At 38.4% G+C, this 22,752-nt stretch overlaps 2 protein-coding genes across 6 annotated transcripts in view; one reads left to right on the forward strand and one right to left on the reverse strand.

The window, feature by feature from the left end:
- LOC103705606 (sulfhydryl oxidase 1-like) overlaps nucleotides 1-13,141 on the forward strand; it is a 30,016-nt gene extending 16,875 nt beyond the window's left edge. The window contains exons 4-12 of one of the 3 annotated variants that reach the window (XR_005511565.1): nucleotides 4,001-4,182; nucleotides 6,624-6,696; nucleotides 6,818-6,886; nucleotides 6,973-7,046; nucleotides 7,119-7,275; nucleotides 8,976-9,016; nucleotides 11,852-11,998; nucleotides 12,074-12,616; nucleotides 12,690-13,141. Coding sequence is in view for 2 of the 3 variants with exons in the window: in XM_008789385.4 (XP_008787607.2) it covers nucleotides 4,001-4,182; nucleotides 6,624-6,696; nucleotides 6,818-6,886; nucleotides 6,973-7,046; nucleotides 7,119-7,275; nucleotides 8,976-9,016; nucleotides 11,852-11,998; nucleotides 12,074-12,554 (1,224 nt within the window). In the remaining variant the exon portion in view is untranslated. The remainder of the gene's footprint in view (nucleotides 1-4,000; nucleotides 4,183-6,623; nucleotides 6,697-6,817; nucleotides 6,887-6,972; nucleotides 7,047-7,118; nucleotides 7,276-8,975; nucleotides 9,017-11,851; nucleotides 11,999-12,073; nucleotides 12,617-12,689) is intronic. The other 2 variants (XM_008789385.4, XM_008789386.3) reach the window with 2 other exon arrangements.
- Nucleotides 13,142-15,085: 1,944 nt separating this feature from the next.
- LOC103705604 lies at nucleotides 15,086-18,460 on the reverse strand. Of its 3 annotated transcripts, XM_017842382.3 has the most exons (9): nucleotides 18,206-18,460; nucleotides 17,605-17,631; nucleotides 17,198-17,465; nucleotides 16,490-16,561; nucleotides 16,259-16,326; nucleotides 15,944-16,094; nucleotides 15,757-15,849; nucleotides 15,581-15,670; nucleotides 15,086-15,450 (listed from the first exon to the last, which is right to left on the reverse strand). In XM_017842382.3, exons 3-9 carry the CDS (start codon nucleotides 17,453-17,455, stop codon nucleotides 15,358-15,360), a joined length of 825 nt encoding a protein of 274 aa, XP_017697871.2. In that variant the 5' UTR covers nucleotides 17,456-17,465; nucleotides 17,605-17,631; nucleotides 18,206-18,460; the 3' UTR covers nucleotides 15,086-15,357. The 3 variants fall into 3 exon arrangements, with proteins under 3 accessions (XP_017697871.2, XP_008787606.2, XP_008787604.2); XM_008789384.4 differs by lacking the exon at nucleotides 17,605-17,631 and having other exon boundaries at nucleotides 15,769-15,849; nucleotides 18,206-18,459; XM_008789382.4 differs by lacking the exon at nucleotides 17,605-17,631 and having other exon boundaries at nucleotides 18,206-18,459.
- Nucleotides 18,461-22,752: the final 4,292 nt, after the last annotated feature.

A 22,752-nucleotide genomic window follows, 5' to 3' on the forward strand; every position in this document is an offset into this window, starting at 1 on the left:
GTGTTGTCATGTCCTTTGTGGCTTTCATCCAGATACTCAAAAGCCACTTTGATGCGAAAAAAAACCAGGCAGCAGCGATCTTTGTCCTTAGAATGATCTCCCCTCGACGTGTCATAATTACACACGAGTGAATTTAGAAGAAAATAATTCTCATCAGCAAGCAAGATTTACAAAGATTTTTATCCAAACCTTCATCAACCAATACTTAGTCTACCTACCTTATGGATGTATGCATGTAACTTTCAACTATGATATTTCTTAACATGATTTTAAAAGCATGTGCAAAAGCATTACAACAAATGAGTCGGTAATGCCTCTGGATTATCTTAGGCATGACTTAAAATTTCAAGCATGATTGTGCCCCATCTTTTAACCCTGCACAAACTGATGCTACCAAACTAGGCTTGCTCTAAAGCAAAAACAAAATGTTTATCATAAGAGAGCATTATGAGAAACATCAAAACAATCAATATAAGAAAGTAGAAAGCAGCTTCTAGTTTTCAAGAATAATAAGACTGCAGAAACCATTAATTGTAAATCTATTACTTTGTTGGCGACAATAATAATGTACTATTTTGATGGAAAGAAACTCGGAGGAGGGGGAGAAGACTGTTGTTTTTGAAAACTATATTTTTCATAGTAGTTATTGGCTTATTGCCTTTATTGCTTCCCACGAATATTTAGGCCTGTTAACGAGCCAAGCTGCTTGGGCCCGGGCCCAAAATGAAGCCTGTTTAAACTCGAGCTCAAGCCCGAGCTCGCACCTGAGCAGCTCATGAGCCTAAACAAGCTCGTGACCCTCCCCCCCCACAACTCATGACTTAACCATTTTTGACCCTCCCCCGGAACCCCCCACCCCCCCCCCCCCCCCAACCCAAAAAAAAAAAAAAAACTTGTGACTTAACCATTTTTGACCCTTCCCCCGGACACCCCCCCACCCCACCCCACCCCACCCGGCCACCCCTCTCGTCTGAAAATTGCTTTCAAAAGTCCGGCTCCTCGACCTGGATCTTAGCCCGTCTCCCTCGACGACCTCCTCCATGCCTCCCTCGATGTTGTCGACGATCTCCTCTACGCCTCCCTCGGCTCGCTCCCCGACTTGGATCTCAGCCCGCCTCCCTCGACGTCGTCGACGACCTCCTCCACGCCTCCCTCGGCTCCCCGACTTGGATCTCAGCCTGCCTCCCTCGACGTCGTCGACGACCTCCTCCACGCCTTCCTCGGCTCCCCGATCTGGATCTCAGCCCGCCTCCCTCGACGACCTCCTCCATGCCTCCCTCGACGACCTCCTCCAGATCCCCCAGGCCCAGGACCCTCTCCGCCGCCCCGCCTTGCCCGGATCGACCTCCTCCACGCCTCCCTTGACGACCTCCTCCAGATCCCCTAGGCCCAGGACCCTCTCCGCCGCCCCGCCTCCGCCCCCTGGACTGACTGCCTCCCTCGCCCGCCTCGACCTCCTCTGCCCTCCAGGCCCACCCCGCCACCTCCTCGCCCCCTGCGTCTTCAACCTCTGCAGCCCTGCTACTTCGAGTTCATCGACGATGCCTCCCTCCTCGCCCTCGCCGCCGCCTGCTCCCGTCTCTTCCTCCACCTCGTCGACCCCTCCACCCTCTCTTTCGCCCGACCCATCCCCATCCCCATCCTCGGGCTCGAGCTCGGGCTCGAGCTTGTAATTGAAATGGGTTTTACGAACTCAAGCCCGAGCTTTTGCTGTGCCAAACGAGCCCGAGCCTGAACCCAAGACAGAGCTCGATATCGAGCTCGAGCCCGAGATTCTATGAAACGAGCCAAGCTCGAGCCTCGGGCTCGGCTCGGCTTGTTAACTGGCCTACGAATATTAGAGCTGAGGTGGTTCTCTTTAATAAAGGTTTAAGTCCATGGGTAATGGGTTCTCTTTTGCACAAAGGTTTAGATTTTAGACTAACATGTTGTCTGATCATGGGCATCATCTCTTTGATTTTGTCCTAGCACATGGGAGTTGGAACGTTGGAAATCTGAGACTTTAGAAATGCAGGTCTGAAAGGAGATGGGATCATGGGAGTAATCCAATGGTCATTGGTTTAGGCTACTAGGTTTTTTTATTAAGGTAAGCCACGTTTTGAATTTTTGAGAGTTGTGATTCTTTTTTATTTTTTTAAGCAAGGTTCGCCGTCTCGGTATCGGATCCCGTACCGGTGTCACATTAGCACAGTGTCGGTATGGTACGGTACGCCCGTACCGTCCGGTTTGGGCCGGTATGACGTACCATGCTTTTAAGATTGTATCTTTGGTATTGATTCACGATCCATTTCATGGCATTTAAGAGTGTTTGTGAAACCTATTAATTGGTTTTCCATTTGAGGCGGGCCTCCATGTTTCTTGTATGATAGGTAGCGTCCGTAACAGTCATATCTCACTATTTTTCCTGAAAGTGATGTGGACTGAAATGTTTTGTTATGATATTGGTTAATGCAAGTCTGTGCATGGTACTTGTATTTGCTAACTATGCTTCAACAACAGTTAAGATTGATTACCATAATGGGGATAATAGATTCTGAAGATGGAAGGATAATGGCATCCCCAGGGAGAAAACTACATAAATGTTTCAGAGACAATAGAACACTTAGGTAGATGAAGATGGTTTGAAGCTTTAATTGCCACATATGGTTAATGCTGTAGATGTGACCATGCCCCACTTATTGCCCGTACTTATCTAATGGCCAGAGATGTGGGATTTTGGCTTTGTTCTTCATCTGTATGTTCTGTTAGTAAGACAGATCAAGAGATCGAGAATTATTGCTCTTATCATTTGTTGGAGATCTGGAAGAGAGAAGTACAAGAATTTGTAAAACAGAACTTTGGATAGATGGGTTGCAAAGGGCACTAATTTTCCGTCCCTTTTTTTAAAAGAAGGCATTGTTCTTTGTTTTCCATGAATTCATGTGCCGATCGGCCTGACACAACATGATATGTGCTGTCTTAGTCCCTCATCGGCATGTGTAACTGGCATGGTACTAGTTGCATGTCAGTACTAGGCATGCTGCCTTGCTAGTGCGTGTCAAGTGTGCCAGGCATTGGCATGAAGCAATACAGCAAAGTACATTTCATGCTAGTGCCAGGCCAGCATGCCATTGGCAAGTGATACCTTATATATATATAATGTATGTACGTATGTATATGTATATATATTATAAGCATGCATGTGGTTACGTATGTATTTGACATCTATTTTCTTCTTGATCAACTCTTTGATGAATTCACCAAACTACTTGTATTGATTTGTTCTATTTTTTTTTGAGTTGACTGAAGCGAGAGGAAATTAATGTTGAAGAAAACAAAGGAGACATGTCTAGATCATTTTTTTCCTTTCTGTAAAATGTGTTCTTAATGATAATCATAATGTCAAATTATGCAGATCTACCTACTCATTTATTTCCATCGCAATGTATACAATAGGTTCAAATCAGCTCGGTGAATATTTTGAGGAAGCATGAGCCGTCTCACCACAGTAATTATAAAACAAAATTGAGATGGTGTGCCTAAACATAAGGGGTATAATCTTTTAGCTACCCTTAATTACTTCAAATTATTGCAATATTCAAATGATTCTGTTGGGAGATATTATTATAAATGATGTTTCATGAAGACTTGGAACTATGAAGATCAGTTTTATTTCCAGATGTTGGTCCGCATGAAGGGAATATGTTTAGGGGGATTAGTCTTTAACTTATCATGGGAGGTCTCTTTATGCTTTGTATGGATCGTGATATTTTTCCGTTAAAATTGATTTTGTAGATTGTTAAGGTGTATGGTTCATTTGTTTATTGTGAGATTTTCATATTCTTAGGTAATGTCGGTATACTGCCCAATGGTAATTGGTTCCAATTGTTTTGATTCTCTAGTTTCAAGTCAAATTGTTTTTCACTTCTTGCTCTTTTGTAATGTTTTGAATGGTTCACATTCATGGAGCAGTGCAGGTTAGTGATCGTCTTTATTTGTGTGTGAATGTTTGGCAGCACAGATGAATACGAATCTTTGTGATAGGTTTTCAGTTGGCCATTTTCCCATGCTATTATGGGGTCCACCACCTAAATTTGCATCCAGTCGATGGGATCCTAAGCAAGAGAAAAGTGAGATTCAATCAATTGATGATGGAAGGACAGCAGATCGTTTGCTCAAATGGATAAATAAGCAAATTGGCAGGCAAGTTGTGTCGTATCATTTTTTTTTAATGCTTTCATGAATCAGGAGTCAGCACACACTAGCTTTTGCCTTGTCTTCTTGTGCGTGATATTTCGATTTCAATGTACGGAAACATGATATTTTGGTGTATGAATTTTAAAGATGATACTAGCTTTTGTAATCTTGATAGTAGTTCCTGTAATGGTAAAGGGTGCCAGTTTACGATGCTACTATACTGAGACATGGTACAATAGTTTGTTGGCACCTCCTTTTTCTCTTTCTTTGTCTTTTTCTTTTTCTGTATGTACGCATGCTTGTTTAGGGGAGGGGGTTACTAGTATGAAAGCAATCTCGTGTAGTGGTAATTCACTGGTCTATTATTGTATGGCTAGCATGGACTGGTAAGATCCAGTACATGAATCCTTGGATGGGACATGCTAGATGGTAAGCATCTATTTTGATTATCATATGCTTGTAGTTTAGTTGCGCCACACACACACACACACACACACTTGGACTAGCTTTAAATTGGATATAAATGAAGTTTATGCATCATTGAATCATGATTCTACCTATTATAATATACAAAGATGATATGCTTGTAGGGTTATATGGTACAGTTCCCCCCCCCCCCCCCCCCCCCTCTCTCAAGTACACCAGATCTCTTGATCAGCTTAAAAATAGATGGATTAGTATATTGGCATCACTAATACTAGGAGCATACCTGTGATAAGCTAAGGGCCAATTTGATAAGATAAAAGAGGGGCATGGTTATGACGACCCAAGACCTTAGACAAAATGCTAGCCAGAATATATAATTTGAGTTTGGCCTTGCATAAGTACGAAAGTCTTCTCAGAGAATAATTGATGTGAGACTAAACACATGCCCGCATAGGTCCTCATGCTCCCCTATTTAAGCCTCGACGTCCTCACCAAGCTAATGGTTCGAATTCAATCAAATCCATACAAAAACACAATTAAATCTAAACACAAATACCATAACAAGCTTGTGGTTAGCCCTAAAACGGTCTGTGCTATAGTGCTTTCTAGTCCACATGGGCCATGGGTTGGGTTTCATTTGTAATTACCTAGGGCATTACACAAAAAGGCTAGCCTGAAAATATTATTTGGGTTCCTTGGCTTGTGTAAGTATGCTAGATCTCCCCAGTGCATAATTGATGTGGGACTAAACTCACGGTCCGCATGGGTCCTCACAATGATACTGGAGCTAGGTGGATTCTGATAGTGAGATATTCATTTGGCCTTCAGCATTATACAATAGTTACTATATATTGGACTGAGAATATTGAGAATCTGTCAATGTTGTTAATGACATAATTTTGAGTTAATTGTCTTCCTTATAAAGTACTCTTCTGATCAAGTGCAATTTCTAATTCTTGATCAATAATTGTTACGGATTTTCATCTGACGTGCAACAAACTCACTGAGGATTTTATTCCCTATCCGAGCATTATTTTTCACTATTCCTAATATCTTCTGTGGTTTATTAGCGTATAACATGGAAATCCAACCTAAGTAGGATTTCTAGAGGCGGTTTACAAGTTGCAAGCAGATGTTTGTACTTGTTTATCCAAAATATGCTGCATGGATGTGGTACTTCTTTATGTGCATTATATATATGATGATAGTTGCATCACTTGCATTTCCCAAGTAGTGAGGACAATCTTTATGATCCAGTTAAAAAATCACAATATGCTGAAAACACGAAGATCTATGTTTCTACATTTCTCTGAGGATACCTACAATGGATGAAAAGTTTGTTCTGCATTGCAGAAGATCCCGCATATAAAAGTATAAGGATTTTGGAGCAAATCATATAAATATTTTAAAGGCATATGCCTTCAGTGTCTGACTCAACCTGTTCCTTTTGTTGCTATTTTATATATTTCTTGCTTTCAACCTTAATTATATAAGATTGGATTATTTATGTGATAGCAATTTAAAACCATTTCAGCTTATTATTTCTAAATAAACTTGTTACAAGCATTCTCTGTTACCTTTGGAACTGAGATCATGTGCAAATCCAGCCAAATGAAGTTGCATGTTGCCATCATTTACTTGTTGAATATTATGGAAGCTGTTCAAAATTTTCTTTAGTCACGTGTCTTTGTAATGAGTGACCAAAGCAGATTATAAAAACTGCTCGAACATGATAGACAATGACTAGAAATTTTACTTCAACACTTGAACTGGCTATACTATCTTGCATCTTTTCTTTTCCCATGCTTGTATGCTTTTATGTGGTTGTAGCTTGTAAACTTGTAACTTGTCACTGTGACCTGCCAACAATATGTTTTCTGCTTATGGTCTAGCTAATTAAACTGGTACCTTGAGTTAGCCATTTTGTGCATTTACTTTTAAAATTCCATGGTAAATCGTTACTGTTAAAAACCAGATAAATTCCAATCTTGATATGTATGTTATGTTTCTGATATATGCAGCTCATTCAATTTAGATGATGAAAAATATGAGAATGAAAATACACTTCCACGGAATGACTCTGATCCTGAACAGGTATTTTATGCATTGCTGTGTGCTTTATTGTTATTCTGCTTCAGTTGAATTATCTTTTATCAGTGCACTTTTCTTTCAAGAATACAAGACTAAATTAATTATTATGTACTTATTTCATAAGATTGCTCGAGCTATTTATGATGTTGAGGAAGCAACAGCTGGTGCATTTGACATAATATTGGAACACAAGGTTGAGCTTTTTTCTTCTTGGATTAGATTTGTAAGTTATTTTTTTAAGAAATTGCACTGATAATTCTGTTCTTGTACAATTTGCAGATGATCAAGTCAGATACTCGAGTCCCGCTTATAAAGTTCTTCCAGCTTTTGGTCACTCACCATCCCTCTAAAAGGTCAAATTATCAAACTTTTCTGCATCTAGGACAATGAGTTTGTAGTTGCTTACTCTCGCATTTGATTATTAGGTGTCGAAGGGGAAGTGCTGAGATACTTGTAAACTTTGATGATCTGTGGCCTTCAGACCTTTTTTCAGTCGGTTCTCAAGAGACCAATGTATTGCAGGAAAGGGGCAGATTAAAAGGTTACTTGATCTGTGGGAAGGAAGTCCCTCGTGGGTATTGGGTGCGTATCTTGCTTCTTTGAACTATTCTTGTCTCTAGTATACTGAGATTTCTTTTTCTAACTGAAGTATTACTGAATATTTTGATTTTTGGATATGTTGCTAACCTATATCTTTGTTCATTCAACTTGCCTTAGAATTGAATTTCACAGTTAACATGGAAAATGTCTACCCTCTCTCTCTCTCTCAAAAAAAAAAAAGAACTTATAAGATAATCAGCCTTACATACAAAAAAGAATCCTTTTACAACTTTTAGAGGAAGAAGGATTTCTTGGGGAAAAAAGAATCCTTTTACCTGATAAAAAGTGCTCCTTGTATAAGTAAAAGTTGAAAAGCAGCTTCTAACGTGAGAAAGCTTTGGTTTCTGCAAGGGAGAAGTTAGAACACTTAGGTCTTCTTGGTCTTGCTTATGCTTATTTCAGGTACTTGCTTCTTGAAAAGAAAATGAGTTTTCTTTTCTTGAAGACAAAGGTGGTGTCTAAGGATTAGGCAAACTAAAATTCAATTCCACTCTTCACAGGTCAAACCTGAACCTAGTATCTGAACTGTGGGTTCAGTCTTAATCATTCATTTGGACTGAAACCTCAACCAAGTTTTTTTCGAGTCTTATGAATTCTAGATGCAGCCTACAAAGACTGAATAAACTTGACTTTGTACTGATTTATGTTCATAAGTTCTGAGCCAGACATCAAATATAAACCCAACCTGAGCTGAAATTGCGTCAAGTAAGTGGATCTAAAATCTAGATCCTAAATCCGTATCAAATCAAGCTTGGTTTAGTGCATGGCTTCAAATGGACCCAAATCCTACCAAACTCATCTGGGGATATGTTTCTGCTAATGCTTTTTACCTCTCTTTCCTTTAGTCACTAAAATAGTTTCAGTTACGTGTTTACCAAACACCAAATATCTGAAATGCTTCTTCTTGATCGCTTTCCTGGAAGTGCTTCATGGGAAGCCCTTTCTGAAAAGCAAATGTAACAACCACCAAGAAGAAAGGAAAAGAACCATTCTTTGGGTAAATTGGTTTCATGCTTAGATAACTGTAATGACTAAGAGACTGAATTGATTCACCAAGTCATACTTTACTCTCCAAAAGCCTGAGACTTACATAGATGCCCTTTAAAACTTAAAATTTGCATAAATGACTTTAGTGTTAGATATCATCCTCCTTAGTTCTCACACATATTTGCCTGAAATTTATTTTTTTTTGTTTTGAAGATGTTGCAACCATATTCATCTAATCTATAATCTTTCTTCCTTTACTACATACGAGTATCCTTCTGCTCCATTTCACTCTCCTTCCATGGAATACCATGAAAAATTCCTTCTTGACCTCTAAGTGACCTTTGAAGTTGTGCCATATAATGAACTAATCAATAATTGGTCTTTTCAAAGTTTTTTTTTTTTTTCAAAATACTTCACCAGCCATGGCCATTGCCATTACTGATTGTGGTAACAAGCGTCATGAATTCTTGGGAGCTACATCCTTCTATTTGCTATAATCCAAGAAATAACTATCATTGCTTATGTCCTTGGGTGCTACATCTGAAATAATATCACATTCTTTCATCATATTTATCCATAAAAAAATAATGTTTTACATATTTAGTACATGTTACATTATCTAAAAGTATTGCATGACTTGCTTATTCACGCTGCAATTTCTTTGCCATACTTATTTGTACAAAATCACATTGCAGATTTTTTGTCGTGGCAGCAAAAATGATACCAGGGGCTTTAGGTATTGTATTCTTCTTAGCTTTTCAAGAATAATCTCTGCTCTTGTTTCTTTTATACTTAATTATGTGGTAGCTGGACAATATCACCACACAGAATGAGCTAGTGCAGCACCTATATCTTCATTGGTTCAAGACAGGATTTTAGATCTATATAAAGAAAGAAATGTTTTGTTAGATCTATGTTTAGAAAGGAATATATTGTAGCCAGAACCTTAATAACTGAATTGCATAACAGTAAGATCCCAAAAATCAGATTAAACTGGCTTTGTAATTATCTTTATAATTCAAATAGATATTTGAACCCTAGAATGCCCTTTATTAATTATAAACAGTGTAGAGGTTCGAGGTCCTGGAATATCTTTCCAATGAACCTAGGCTTGTCAAAAATCAAGAAGATTGCTGATATGCTTGGGACAATTGTTCCAGGCCTTTTAGTACGATAAATTCGAACATCATAGTATCACAAATTATATGACTGTCTTCATAATGAAGAATCGGAAATCCCACCTAACAAACCTTGGTTAATACCTTATTTGCGGAGTCATATATTGTTGATTCACAGTTTTAATCTCTAAAAGTCCTCATCCTTGCACATATCTTTGAAATAAGAAAAGAAAATTTTGGTAGGTTTGTGAATGAGCCAAGTTACAAAACACATGCTTGGGGTTGAAAGTTCAAGCCTGAACCTTACCTCACCTGAACTAGGCCTGAGAGTCTGATGCCCAGTCACCTAACTTGGGCCAGGCATGAGGGTCTCGTGCCCAAGTTTGACTCTTCCACTAGTGTCCTATCGGTCCGGGTCAACTACCCAATCATTTAAGGATAACATCTAGGCTTAGGCATATCGCAAAAACTTTCAGGCCATTTAGGCCAGTGGGCCCATGGATAGCACTAGATGTAGTCACTTGCTTTATGATTCCTAGATCACATTTCATGATCCAATCAAGGAGAAGGAAGAATTTTCTCAATCCGCTTAACTTGACTCTCTCAAAAGAAATTTAGAGAACGATGAAAAAAAGGGCGAAAGCAGGAGTTAGGTCTCCTTTCTTTCATTGATGATCCAAAAACTGAGATATATAGCCTTTATTATAATAGTAGTGACGGCCGCCCTTGTACAATTTAGGTTGGATTTCTCTCTTAGTTCGAATAGGACTAGTTTTCCAAAAATAAGCATGACTAGCAGAAATAAATACGAAAAAAATTAAATCTTGTAAGAGGTAGATCTTGACTCCACCAATTTTTTCTTTTTGTCGTTCCTCTTAATTCTTCCCAGATTGGGAGATACGCTCGTTTAAAATCTTTCTAGGAAAGAAATTTTTTGGTTTGACTAGCCCGTTTGGGGCCCAAACGATGAAATTTCGGCCCGTTTTAACCTTCTAGGAGGTTGGCGCTATGTCGTAGATATCAAAAAGTTATCCGACTTAAAAAAAAAAAAGATCATCTTAATCGGACATTGTATAACCAAGTTATGGGCTCTAGAAGTTTGGCGCGCGATTCGGCTTCTTAATATGACAGATGTTGCTTCTGAACCCTATCCAGCTCTACCTATAGTGGCTTAAGTAGTCCACATCGAGCCTGATGATCCTCCTAGATCATTCTAAATACTGTCTATGTTTACTTGGGTCCCAATTCCAAATACTATCCGAAGGGCTTGGTTGTCTTTGAGTAAAGATGAACTAGTAGCTTAGTTTAATATTTTTTGAGGTTTTATAGGTTATGTTTTTCACTAGGAGACTTTGTAACCTTACGATAGCAGGTACACCACTGTGCATAGAAGATTCCAGTACCAAAGCCTTGATTAAACAAGTTGTGTACAATCTTTGCAATAAAATAGATGAATTTCTTACAAGTCTGGCAAGCTTTTTTTTTTCTAGGACATTGATGTCCATATAGAGTGCACCCAGATTAAGCCATGTGAGCTATTCATGAATGATATTAGAAAGGATACAAACCCATCTTGCTAACTTAAATCAGTAGAATCAAGGTTGGCGGAATCGGTACTGGTTCTCCGGTGGCACGAGTTGGTATGGGCCGTACTGGGCGTGTATCGATAGAGGAGACGGCACGCAAACCGTGAGAGCGAGAAAGAGAGAAAGAGGGAGGGAGTTTGAAACAGGGGAACCGACAACGGCTTTGCCTCTTGCGGCCTCCACTGGCCTTCGCCGACCCTCCGCCGGCCTCCCGCCCTCTCCCTCTCTCTCCCTCCCCCGCTCGCTCTCTTTGCTTCTCCTTCTCTGGCTCTGGCAACTGTTTCGTTTCCATTGCCAGAACCATAACGGTGAACCTCCGGTATGGCTCGGAACGGCCGAAACTGTCCGGTTCTGGACGATTTTGCCGACCCTGGGTAGAATGACTATTGTTGCTTTACTTGGCTGCTTGTAACCTTTTCCATCAGTGGTGCTTTGGAGCTTCATCTAGTGGATTAATACTATATATATAAATAGAACTTTTGGGTGTCCATTGTTGGTTGTCTAAATGGATGTTCAATGATCTCATACCCTGATGTGAGATCACAAGAGGAATGAAAGCAGATGGATGATAAAGAACTGAGACTCCAAGCACCATTTGACTTGATCTGCTCCCTTTAAATAATAATAATAAAAAATGATATGCATCTCAGCTGTCTCGCTTTTCTCCCTTTGATTAACTAGTTCAAGAATTTCAACTGTTCTTTCTATATCTCGTGTGCTCAAGATATTTGGAAATTTAACCATATCTTCTTGATACGTCATATCAAATATGTTACATGCCTTTTACCTGATATATTCAATAAATACATTACTTACAGAATTCCATCAGAAATGATGTTTTTGCTTATGTGATATTACTATTGGCAGCTGTGGCCTTTGGGTTCTATTACATTCTCTTTCTGTGAGAGTTGCTGATGGAGAGAGCCATTTGGCTTTCACTGCAATCTGTGATTTCATCCATAATTTCTTCATCTGTGAGGAATGTCGCAGACATTTTTATGACATGTGCTCAAGGTACAAAAAGATAACTTGCAAATGCTCGTTTCAGCGTGCTGTCTTATAGGTCTAATTTGAGAACTCTGCATGTAGTGCTTCAGTCCCATTTAATACAACACGTGATCTAAGCCTTTGGCTATGGAGCACGCATAACAAAGTCAATGAAAGGCTGAGGAAAGAAGAGAAAGCCTTAAGAACTGGTGACCCAAGGTTCCCCAAGGTTATATGGCCCCCGGAGCAACTCTGCCCATCATGCTATCTTTCTTCTATCAGTAAAAGAAATGGCACAGCTCAAGTAGATTGGAATGAGGATGAAGTGTTCAACTTTTTGGTTCAGTATTATGGGAAAACTCTAGTGTCTTCTTACAAGGATGCAAGCCTCGGCAGAAACAAAAGTGATGAATCTGTGGCAGATGATATCATCACCTCAACAAATGCAGTTGCTGTACCTCTTGGAGCTGCCATGGCCATTGCCTTTGCCAGCTGCGCATTTGGGGCGCTGGCTTGCTTTTGGCGGACACAGCAGAAGAATCGGAAGTACTTACACCAACTACACTCTTTAAAGAACATATGATTAGTAGGAGGGTAATCATCAGTATTATTGGCTTTGCTAGGAAGGCATCAATTAATAGTAATGTGAGTAATGTTTGTGGAGTTCACTCATTCTTTTTCTTTCTTTCTTTTCGTTTTTCAAATTCTACCATTTCAGGCAAAGAAAGAAGAATCGAGGCTGAGACTAGTTCAGTGTTAATCAGGCACTAGCGCTACAAAGCTGCATGGCATTATGGACGTTTTCATGACCACCCTGTTGTGCTTTCTTTTAATAATTGTCTAATTCTTCATCAAGGTCATTCCATGTATATTATTTAATATAATCATTATTGAAATTTTCAAATGCAGCTGAGCGCATATACACTGCAAAAGAAAAAGGGCGTGCAGATTAGGAATTTAGATTTTTTTTTCCCCTTTTTTTTTTGGCATGTGTTAAGATATTTTGATTGTTACGAGTCTGTAAACGGGGCAAGAACCCCGATTATTGAACCCATTTTGAGCGTGGGATCTGAAGAGGTCATGTTTCTGTTTAGTCCATTGTTGGGTTTAGTTGTTTCTCTCTACATTGGTTGATTCAATATTTAGAGTGTCGATATGGTTTTCGCTCTCCTCTCTTTTCTTATGTTGGATAATGCTTGTGGATATGGTGACTTGGTCATCAGACAACTCAACCAGCTCATAATCATTAATGACTGGATCTACCAAGAAAAAGGCTCATAAAGACTGCACATCCCGTCCTCTCAAAGTTTTCCAGTGTATGGGAGTCTTCCATTCGGTGGATAAGATGATGGAAGAGAGGATTTCTGTGATACTAGAAAATTTGGAACTGGCGAATCTAGCGGATCTAGACGAGCTTTACGTTCCTTTTCTAAAAATTAAAAGGATAACGGTGAGATCCCCATCTATTACGGTTACCTTGGAAAAATACTCGGCAAGCAATATCTGCTCAAAAATAAAAACCTAAGCGAGTCATCAACGCCATTCCAGGGCCTCCTCCCAAAATGCCGGAATGCAGAGTAACACCTCGAATCTAACAATAGTTTAGATCAAAGGGGCCAGGATGCACACGGGAAGTTTCAATTACAGAGGAGCTCTGGAGCTTGTAAGTTTCTATATTCTAGGTGCTATCTATTCAAGCAACAATTTGATAAATAGACTGAGGTTTTCAAGATTTGATTTCTTCATGGTGATGAAATTTCTTTCCGTACACCTCTTTTCTTCTTTCTTCTAATTGTTGCTTTCTACTTCTCGAAGCCAATTTATACAGACCTCCGGACCTATCATCAGCTGTTGCTGTAGATCATGAAATAGTTTTAGGGACCACGTCAAATCTATAGACATACTTTAAACACTATAATTTAAGCTAATGTTCAAGTGCTTAGACTTGCTTTCTTTGCTCTTAAACATGATAACTTAAAATTTGGTAACCTGGAGTTAAAAAAAGTCTACCCTTGGTTAGCTATCCAGCATCCAAACCCTGCCTTACACCGTCCACACACATCAGTGCCTAAAATTGATGAATGAGCAATAAAGTACATTCTTGGATGCACAAACCGTCAAGAGTGAGAACATACTCTAAATCACCTACAGAATATTAAGTGGCAGTAGGTATCAAGTATTGCTCCACCTGCGCGAGAGACAGACCAAAAGTATAAATAGCTCAGAAAAATTCCATCCTGGTAAGGAAAAATGAGCTTAAAGTATCCACTTCTCAGTACTCTGAACTGGGAGTGGCATCTGGGCGAGTGAAGAAGTAAAGTTGTCAAAGGATTCAAGGAGTGGAGGTGTATCAAACTAAGAATCCAGATATGAAAATATATATTTATAGTGACAAATGACACTCAATCTAGTCATTACATTACTAATGAGTCCATGATATAGGATTGGGAAAGGAAAAAAAAAATGAAAGAACAATAAATTGTTGAACTGAATTTGATGTTGATAAAAATAAAGCTGTAAAGAAACTTTGTTTTAAAAGGGATTGAAGTATCAGAAAGTGGATGCCAAAATAAGAGGGAGATTTGCAAAGTGCATGTGACCATGATCCACATATCTTCTCTCAAAGGTCAAGTTCTTCCACACCTACCAGCCAATACTCTTGTCTAGATACTTCACAGATAGCTCCTCTTTTATCTCTAATCATTGTGGCTCCAATCTAAGAGGCAAGAATACATTCTCTATTAAAATCACAAACCTCCTAAGTCCTAACCTTGTTCCCTGAAGTTTCCCCAAGCTCTTAAATCTTCTCTCTTCCACCTTTATTTCACATGATTCAGAAAAGAGGAACTTGTTGCACAGTATACCACCAATGCGCTGTCAGACTTTTTAAACCACTTGAATGGGTGTGAATAATTGTCTTCTTTAATTAATAGAAAGTGTATACAATTCGTCAAGTTTTTTCCAATGTCTTAACTTTTCTTTGTACACTTAAGTGTTTCCAAGCTCTTAAATTTTATGTTCTACACTTTCATCTTACTTCATTCAGAAAAGAGGAACTAGTTGCAAGAAAACTACCTTGTATCAAAGTGCTGGCATACATTTTACCAATACCTGAATCGGCGTGAATAATTGTGCTTTCTTTAATTAATCGAAAATGTATATACACTTCATCTTTAGGTATCTTAAGCGAGGGGGCATCATTTGGAATGTCAAAACTATTGCAACATATTTATATATAGACAATCAATATGATGCCTATTTTATATGTAGTTTCTAGCTCATGATAATCCATCTGAAGCTCAAGTTTTCTCAAAATGCTAGCCCCACAAATTCCATTTTGTTCATTGCACATATTATGGAGCCAACACATCTGCATTCAGCTCTCCCTAGTAGACACGAATGATGTGTGGTTGAGGATGCATAGGTTGCGGTCGCCCATTCTCTGTTTCAGATGCTAAAGTGGAAGCTCCATCTGTCTCCTAGAATATTAACAAATAATAGATAAAAGGCTTCCATTTCAGGAAGAGAGGCAGATACTCGAAAGACCAAAAGAAAAGACAAATGTTTTTCAAGAATCTCCAGTCACCAGGGAAAGGTAACAAGACATACCTGCTGCTGGCGCCGGCAGTGAAATGTGGTAACTGCTCTCAACATTATATAGAGAGGTAGGATAATTCCAACAGTCCTCAACAGCAATAACTAATTCAGAGTCAGATCATCAATTAAAGCAGTGAATTTCTGTAAGCTCATCTAAGAAGTGTTAAAGAAATGGAAGGAATGTTTACCGTGAGACTTACTGCGAGCACTGGTAAAGAATACTGCTCGGCTCCATTCATAATAATAGGAAGCGTATGGCGAAGAATCAAAAGAACCATGAACTGGAAAGAAGGATTTAAAATTGTGAATTAGATGTTCAGATATGATCTGCATGCCACAATGGAAATTTTATATAGTTTAGTGAGAAAGACTCACAATTACGGTGATCAAGCGACAGTACATAATGCTTCTTGTGTTTGAAGCTGAATAATCCCTGTAGTCAGGACCTACAATATCACGATCTGACGGAGTCATTGTTATATATCGATGATTGTGGACATCGCGCTGAGAAACCTCCCAATTTCCCCTGATATAAATATCATAAGATCGTATTAATGACAGTTACTTTATATATATATATATATATATATATATATATATATATATATATATATATATATATATATATTGGTTTTTTTGGGGGGGGGGGGGGGGGGGGGGGGGGCGCAGGGGCGCAGGCGCAAAAGATACCTGAAGTTCATTGGGATACTTCCATACAGAAACAACTTCGGAGGGGCAGTGTAACCTGGCTTGAATTGCTGGAATCCACAGAGTAACACAAGAGCTTCAGTCAGTGCGCTATTATTCTAAGAGTAAAGTTGCAGAGTATAGATTATAACTATGTAAGAAGAAAAGGATTAAGAAAAGAAAATAAAACTTTTTGCTGAAAAAAAAAGAAAGATAAGGATAGATAAGTATCACCTGTAGGCATATCTCACACATGGTGTCACCCTTCTCGTTGCACCACCTTTGAACACATCTGCGGTGAGCATACTGAAAGATACAAGGAAAGGTTACAACTAGATAATGAGCATATCTTCAGTTCTTTCACATGTCGTTAAATGAGCATTGAAACCAATTCCATGGCATTCTGCACATAGATAATGTTACCTAGAAGGCTGAGTTCAACAAGTTTTCACATACTTTATCAAATACACCCCCCGGCCCCCAACCCTAAATTCATATATCTCCCACTGTCGTAAGCACAGTTCTTCATTTAAAATTAAAGCTAGATCAGATACCGTGATAGCATCCAAAAGATTACTGTTGTTTTGTTCTCTAAACAAATCACTTTATGCATGCCTGAATAAAAAATTGCATTGCATTGCGAAAACTAAACTATTTTGCCGATTCAGGAAAAAAGAGTTCAATTGTACATGCTGGATATGAATTATCCTCAACGGACACTAAGAGGACTTCTCGTTCCATGTTTACTCTATTAGCTGAGTTGTCTATCACTAATTTGTTTTGTATTCATCTTTAAAAACCATAATTAAGCTGCTGTCTGAAGATCAAATTTGAATAGAAAGCCTTTATAACAGACAACCTGAACATGAACAACAGATTCCAGTCCAAAAAGCTCATCTAATCTAGAAACATATATCAAAATTAAGGGTGGATCCAATTTACCCTTAAGCTTCCAGAGCAGGAGCAGGGGATCTCCATGTTGGAGTCCTCATCCTCATCATGGCAAATTCGACACTGCACCAACTTCTCAGCCGATGTCCCATCCCTGACATTCTTCTTTGGCAGAAGGTCAATCTCCAGCTCCACCATCGAAGCTGAATCAGGAGACCCAACAGCGGCATCGTTTCTGCTTCTGATGGCGGCTTCCAGCGTAGACTCGGTGAGCAAGCGGTCCACCAACAACACAAAATGGTCGCCCATCCTTTCACAACTACAGAGGAACAGCACTCAGTTACAAGCTGAAACTTAATAGCAAAAAGAAAAACCCAACAAATAAGTTTTCATGCACTGAAGTTTGGAGAATTATGAAAAATAGTTATTGAAGCTAATGTTACGGAGAAAGATGATACCTTAACAAGAAGGGAATAATGATTAAGCTACAAAGGGGGGGAAAATATAAAAAGAATAGAAATGTCAACCATCAAAAAAGAGACGTGGAAGATAAACATATTAACTGAATGAATAAAAACAAAAATAATATAGTAGAAATGAACATACAAGGAGAAGATGATGGTAATTATAAGAAAAGGGAGCAAAGCGAAAGGCCTGTGAAAGGAGCCATCTTCGTAACAAAGAAGAGATAAGAAACATATATAGTGCACCAGAAAATCAAAGAAGACGCGCTAAAATCTTAAAAAAAAAACAACAAAGAAAGAAAAATTGGGAAGAAGAAAACCAACCGATAAAAATACAATAACATCTTCAATGAACGAAACTAAGAATCGATTTAAGATCCTAATCTAAGATCGCAAACAACAAAATGAAGGAAATTGAGCATCGAAAACGCACAAAAAGGCGACAAACTTTGAAAATTTCCAAAAAGGCGGCGCCTTTATGGATGGAAACAGAGAAGACATATCCAAAACCATTTGATAGGAAAAAGAACTATTTAGAAGAACGAACCCCAGAAAAGGAAACAAGTAAACGGCCATGAAAGGAAGGAGTACCCACCAGAAGAGAGAAGAAAGCGCGCGAGAAAAAGGCGGCAGCTTTTCTACGGGTTCCAAAGCTCTTCCCTTTTCTCCTATAGAGACTGGCCAAAGAGACTTACGAAGTGGGATTCGGATATCTTAGAGTGAAGGAAGGAAGGAAGAGAGGGAGAGAGGAGAAGGAGAGGAAGGAGGGAATTGGGGTGGAAAGAAGAGAGGGCTTTAAGAAAGAAGCAAGAGATGGAGTGCGGGCTTGGGTCATTACTGAGAACTCAGAGCCAAAGGTCTTCTATTTTTCTTCTCATGTGATAAACGCAACAATTCAGAACCTCACCAAAAATTAAAAATTAAAAATTAAAAATTAAAAATTATTATTTATTTTTTTATATAAATATTTAAAATTTATTTAATATATAATTAATATAAGACTAAATATATATTCATATAGATTCCCGTGTAGGTCCTCTAGTCTATGTAAATTATAGAATAGATCGTTTTAATATTATTTAAAACATTTCAATGCCACATCCAAAAAAACTAGCTAGAATGTATTATTTAAGTTTCTCGCTTCTATATAAATACCTAAAATTTATCTAATGCATAACCACTAAATATATACTTGCATAGGTTCCTGTAATATATAACCATGAGTTTAAAGTTTATACCCAGATATGAATATGCTCAGTGGGCAGCTAGTGTAAACTTTTACGTTAAAAACAGTAATTATAGATAAAGAATGATATGGCATGCCCACCCTCGAAGCACCATCCTGGTTTGTTACTTTTTTCAATTCCTATTATTCTTGCTTTTTTTTTTTCATATTTATTGATTCCAATGGCAATATTTGCTCTACTCGTCTCCTCTGATATTTATTTACACTACTTCCATCCTCGACTCACATGTCTTATCCTTCATTTCACCTCTCCCTCATTTCTCCCCTCTCAATGTTGTTTCACTTTAAGGTATTTATTGGCATGCAAAATAACCCATCCCGCAATCCAATATGGTGTTACTCTTTCATTTGTCTAGCCTTTTAGACTTATTGAGTTTGTGAGAATCATATAAGATAGGCTATAGATATATTGGGCATATGAGGGTGGTTAAGTTTCTCCATGATCTACTGGATGAGTAAGTGAGACAATGAGAAAGAGATTATGGTTGAATTAAATCATAGATTACGAGTATTTTGATTTTTTAGCAAGAAACATGCCATGAATCTAACTACCATACTATCATTGTTAAGAAAGGAGGAAACTAAAGCACTAGCTTAGATAAATGTTTACGTTTGACAATCCTACTGCACTAGTGGTGGTGCTCTCCTAATTATGACCTGCAACAATATCTTTCTCCTACATCAATTAAAGATTAGAATGTCTAGATAAAGGATCAAATCAGATGATTTTGCCTAAGCAACATTCTTTTTCTAAGATTATTTAGCACAATTCAACTTCATTTTGTTGAACATTCAAATGTAAATCATAAATAACTTGTTTAGTTTGAGATGGTTAGGCCCATGAACTTGATTGCTTGCAAAGGACATAGCTTGTATCAAATTATATTGAAGGTTATTTTAACCATGAAAAATGGCTCCAAAATTAGGATCCGACAGGATTTCCTTACAGACGTAGTTGTGCCTCGCTTTCGAGTGCAAATCCACACGCAATAATTAGATTGGTTTGAGATTATTTCACTCAAATTCTATAAACAATATCAATCAATACACGTGCAAATATTGCTTTACTCTTGTATTAAAACATTACTCAGTATACGTATTTCAATTATTCTCTGATGTTGAATGTTTTTATCTTGTTCTCGATAAAGAAATTCTATTTTAGGAGGCTTCTATACTTTCATCCCTTCGGTCATCTTGGCTGCTCCTCTTCATGTCCTCTTCTAAATGCATTCACAAATTATTGATAAAGCTTTGTTCCGAACTCATTAGATATTATTGTTTTTGTTCAATTATTGGTTACTTATTAGACAAGGATCGACCTAATGCACCCATTTTTGAAGTAAATGATACCAGTCCATTGCATGATGAAGAGAAGACATGTGACATTAGTTTCTCACAACACATGATTATTATGTTTAGTTATTAAATTATAGCTGAGATCACCATTTATTGAATTTTATTTTTTCGGGGCCGCCCTCTTGGATTTTTTAATCCCTTGCCATTGCCGAAATCAAGTGCTTGTTAGGAAATCGGATTGGTCAATGAAGCTGACCTAAGTCAGAAAATGAGATAACCATTTGAATAAACTTGTGGTTGGTTTGGTTGGCAAACCTCCCTCAGCTAATGATGTAATCAGCCTCCCAATCCCTAATGGCGAGGAGGGCTTTGATGACCATGGCCTACGCTGGGATCTCATGTGATGGTGTCTTATTGTGTGGTTGAACCACCTGCCACCTCCCCAATACCACAAATCATTCCGGGCCAAGTGAGTGTGAGCCAAATGTGGGTCCACTCTAGAAGGTGGACTTGCTCTTAATTAAGGTTGCATTGATGTGAGGGAAGGGATCGCCTCATTTGTGGACTGGGTCAGCATGCCGGCGAGGTCCTTTGGACACACTAGGAACCTCTCCTCCATTGCTTAGTCATTTGTTGTATCTTGATTCTGCTGGCTGTACTCAAGCTAGAGTAGTGTGACCAGCCGTTATACCAAAAAAAAAAAAAAAAAAGAGAAGGAAGGGATTGCACTCACTGTAGCCGGACTAAAACTTGTTGGATAGGATGGAGGGGAGCTAAATATTTTATTTTGGAAAAAAAAAGAGGTGGGATTTTATTTTTTTGATAAGATGGATAGGATGTACAACTCTAATATAAATATATCTAAAAAAATCAAAAGATAAAATATGGTGGAGGGAAAGAGTAGTCTCGTAGCTGTCCCACAAGCAACTTCCAGAGTGCAGAGCCACATAAGGAGGTGGGAGCCCTGGATGTTTGTCTCATCCACTTCTACACCTAGGACAAATGTAATATACTTAATTATATTTAATTAAATATAATAATTATCAATAATTGGATCTCTTTTAGGAGAAGTTCGAACTCAATATATTAAATTATCAATAATTGGATCGGATTGATTCGTTAATCTTTAATGGACTGATCAATGGACTAATAGCAGTGGTTTGGCATTTAAATTTGAAGACTAAGAAGGATTTCTACGTAACAAGGAATCTGGGCTAGCATTGAAGAACAAAGGGCACTAATGAAAAGTAAAAAAAAAAAAAAAATTGATTTGCTTGGAAATTAAAGCACAGAAAATAATTTAAAATGGACTTTTAGAGACTTACAAAAAAAAATTAATGGATGTTCTGGATCTCAACATAAATTCCGAGTGCCAATGGATGACATAAAAACTATAGATCTGGTTGGTGAATTTGATCACTTTGAAGAGTTTATTCATAAATTTTTATTTATATAATCATCTGCAGCAAAGCTGTAATAGAGCGACCCAAAAAGCCATGCATCTCTCATGATGCCTTTTGCTCTGCACTAGTTTGAATCAAGCTTCCTCCCTTGTCTACTAGTAGAGATGAGATAATATTGATGGTAGACAAATAGAAGTAAAACCTATTAAATGATAGTGCGTCTTTCAACTTCCAAATTAAGTTTGTTCAAGTAACTAATAGTTATTGTATATGATACACAAACTGCAAGACAATGAGGTAATATCGCTTACATATATATGTCAATAACCTATGTCATTATGGATGTCTCTCCAGTAAAATTATGTATGAAAAAAATATTAACTAACATGTACCATATATACTCGACCCAAACAATATAAGAAACGTGTACATGAAAATGCCTTGATTACTGTGGGCCCACTTAACCCCTAATTTATGCCATGCAAAGAGAGCACTAATTTGTCTTTCTTCTTCTTTAAACTTTTGGATGAAACAACATAATTCTATATGATCTTCGTAGAGAAATGCTACATTTATATATGTAGATAGATGTGGGGCGGATAGACTTCGGAGAGAAAAGTCTAGATAGAACAGCAGCTGGTATATATCGAAGCAAATCCCACTCTAACACAGTCGAGGAGTAGTAATAAAGGGTAATCATGCAACAAGAACCAGTACTTCCATTGCTACGTAAAGATAGAAAGCCTTGGTCTGTAGACCATTTTCTTCACCCAACTGTTGCTGCATGGCTTTCCCTTCCCATGGGTGTTTTGAAACTAAACTTTGATGGGGTTGCAGCGGGTTACGTGCTTAGAGACTCTAATGCCAATCTTCTTTGTATAGCTGGTCGCCCGTTATCTCCATGCACCATTCCTTATGCTGAGTTAGTGGCAGCCTGAGTTTTGAATTACCATGCTTCACCATTATGGATTAAAGGCGACTCAACTACTATTATTTCATTTCCGAACTCATCACACAAGCATACGGCCCTCTCTAACCCTCTGTTGCAGGATATCTTTGCTTGGAAGTGCTCCCTGTTCACTTTTACAGCCACCCACATAAGAAAAACTGGTAACTTCGTAGTTGATTGGGCAGCAGCTGGTGGACTCCGCAACGCCTTCTGTATTGCAGGGGCAGCAATCTCATCAACCCCTTCCG

Source organism: Phoenix dactylifera, chromosome 4, assembly GCF_009389715.1.
Source record: "Phoenix dactylifera cultivar Barhee BC4 chromosome 4, palm_55x_up_171113_PBpolish2nd_filt_p, whole genome shotgun sequence".
NCBI lineage: Eukaryota > Viridiplantae > Streptophyta > Magnoliopsida > Arecales > Arecaceae > Phoenix > Phoenix dactylifera.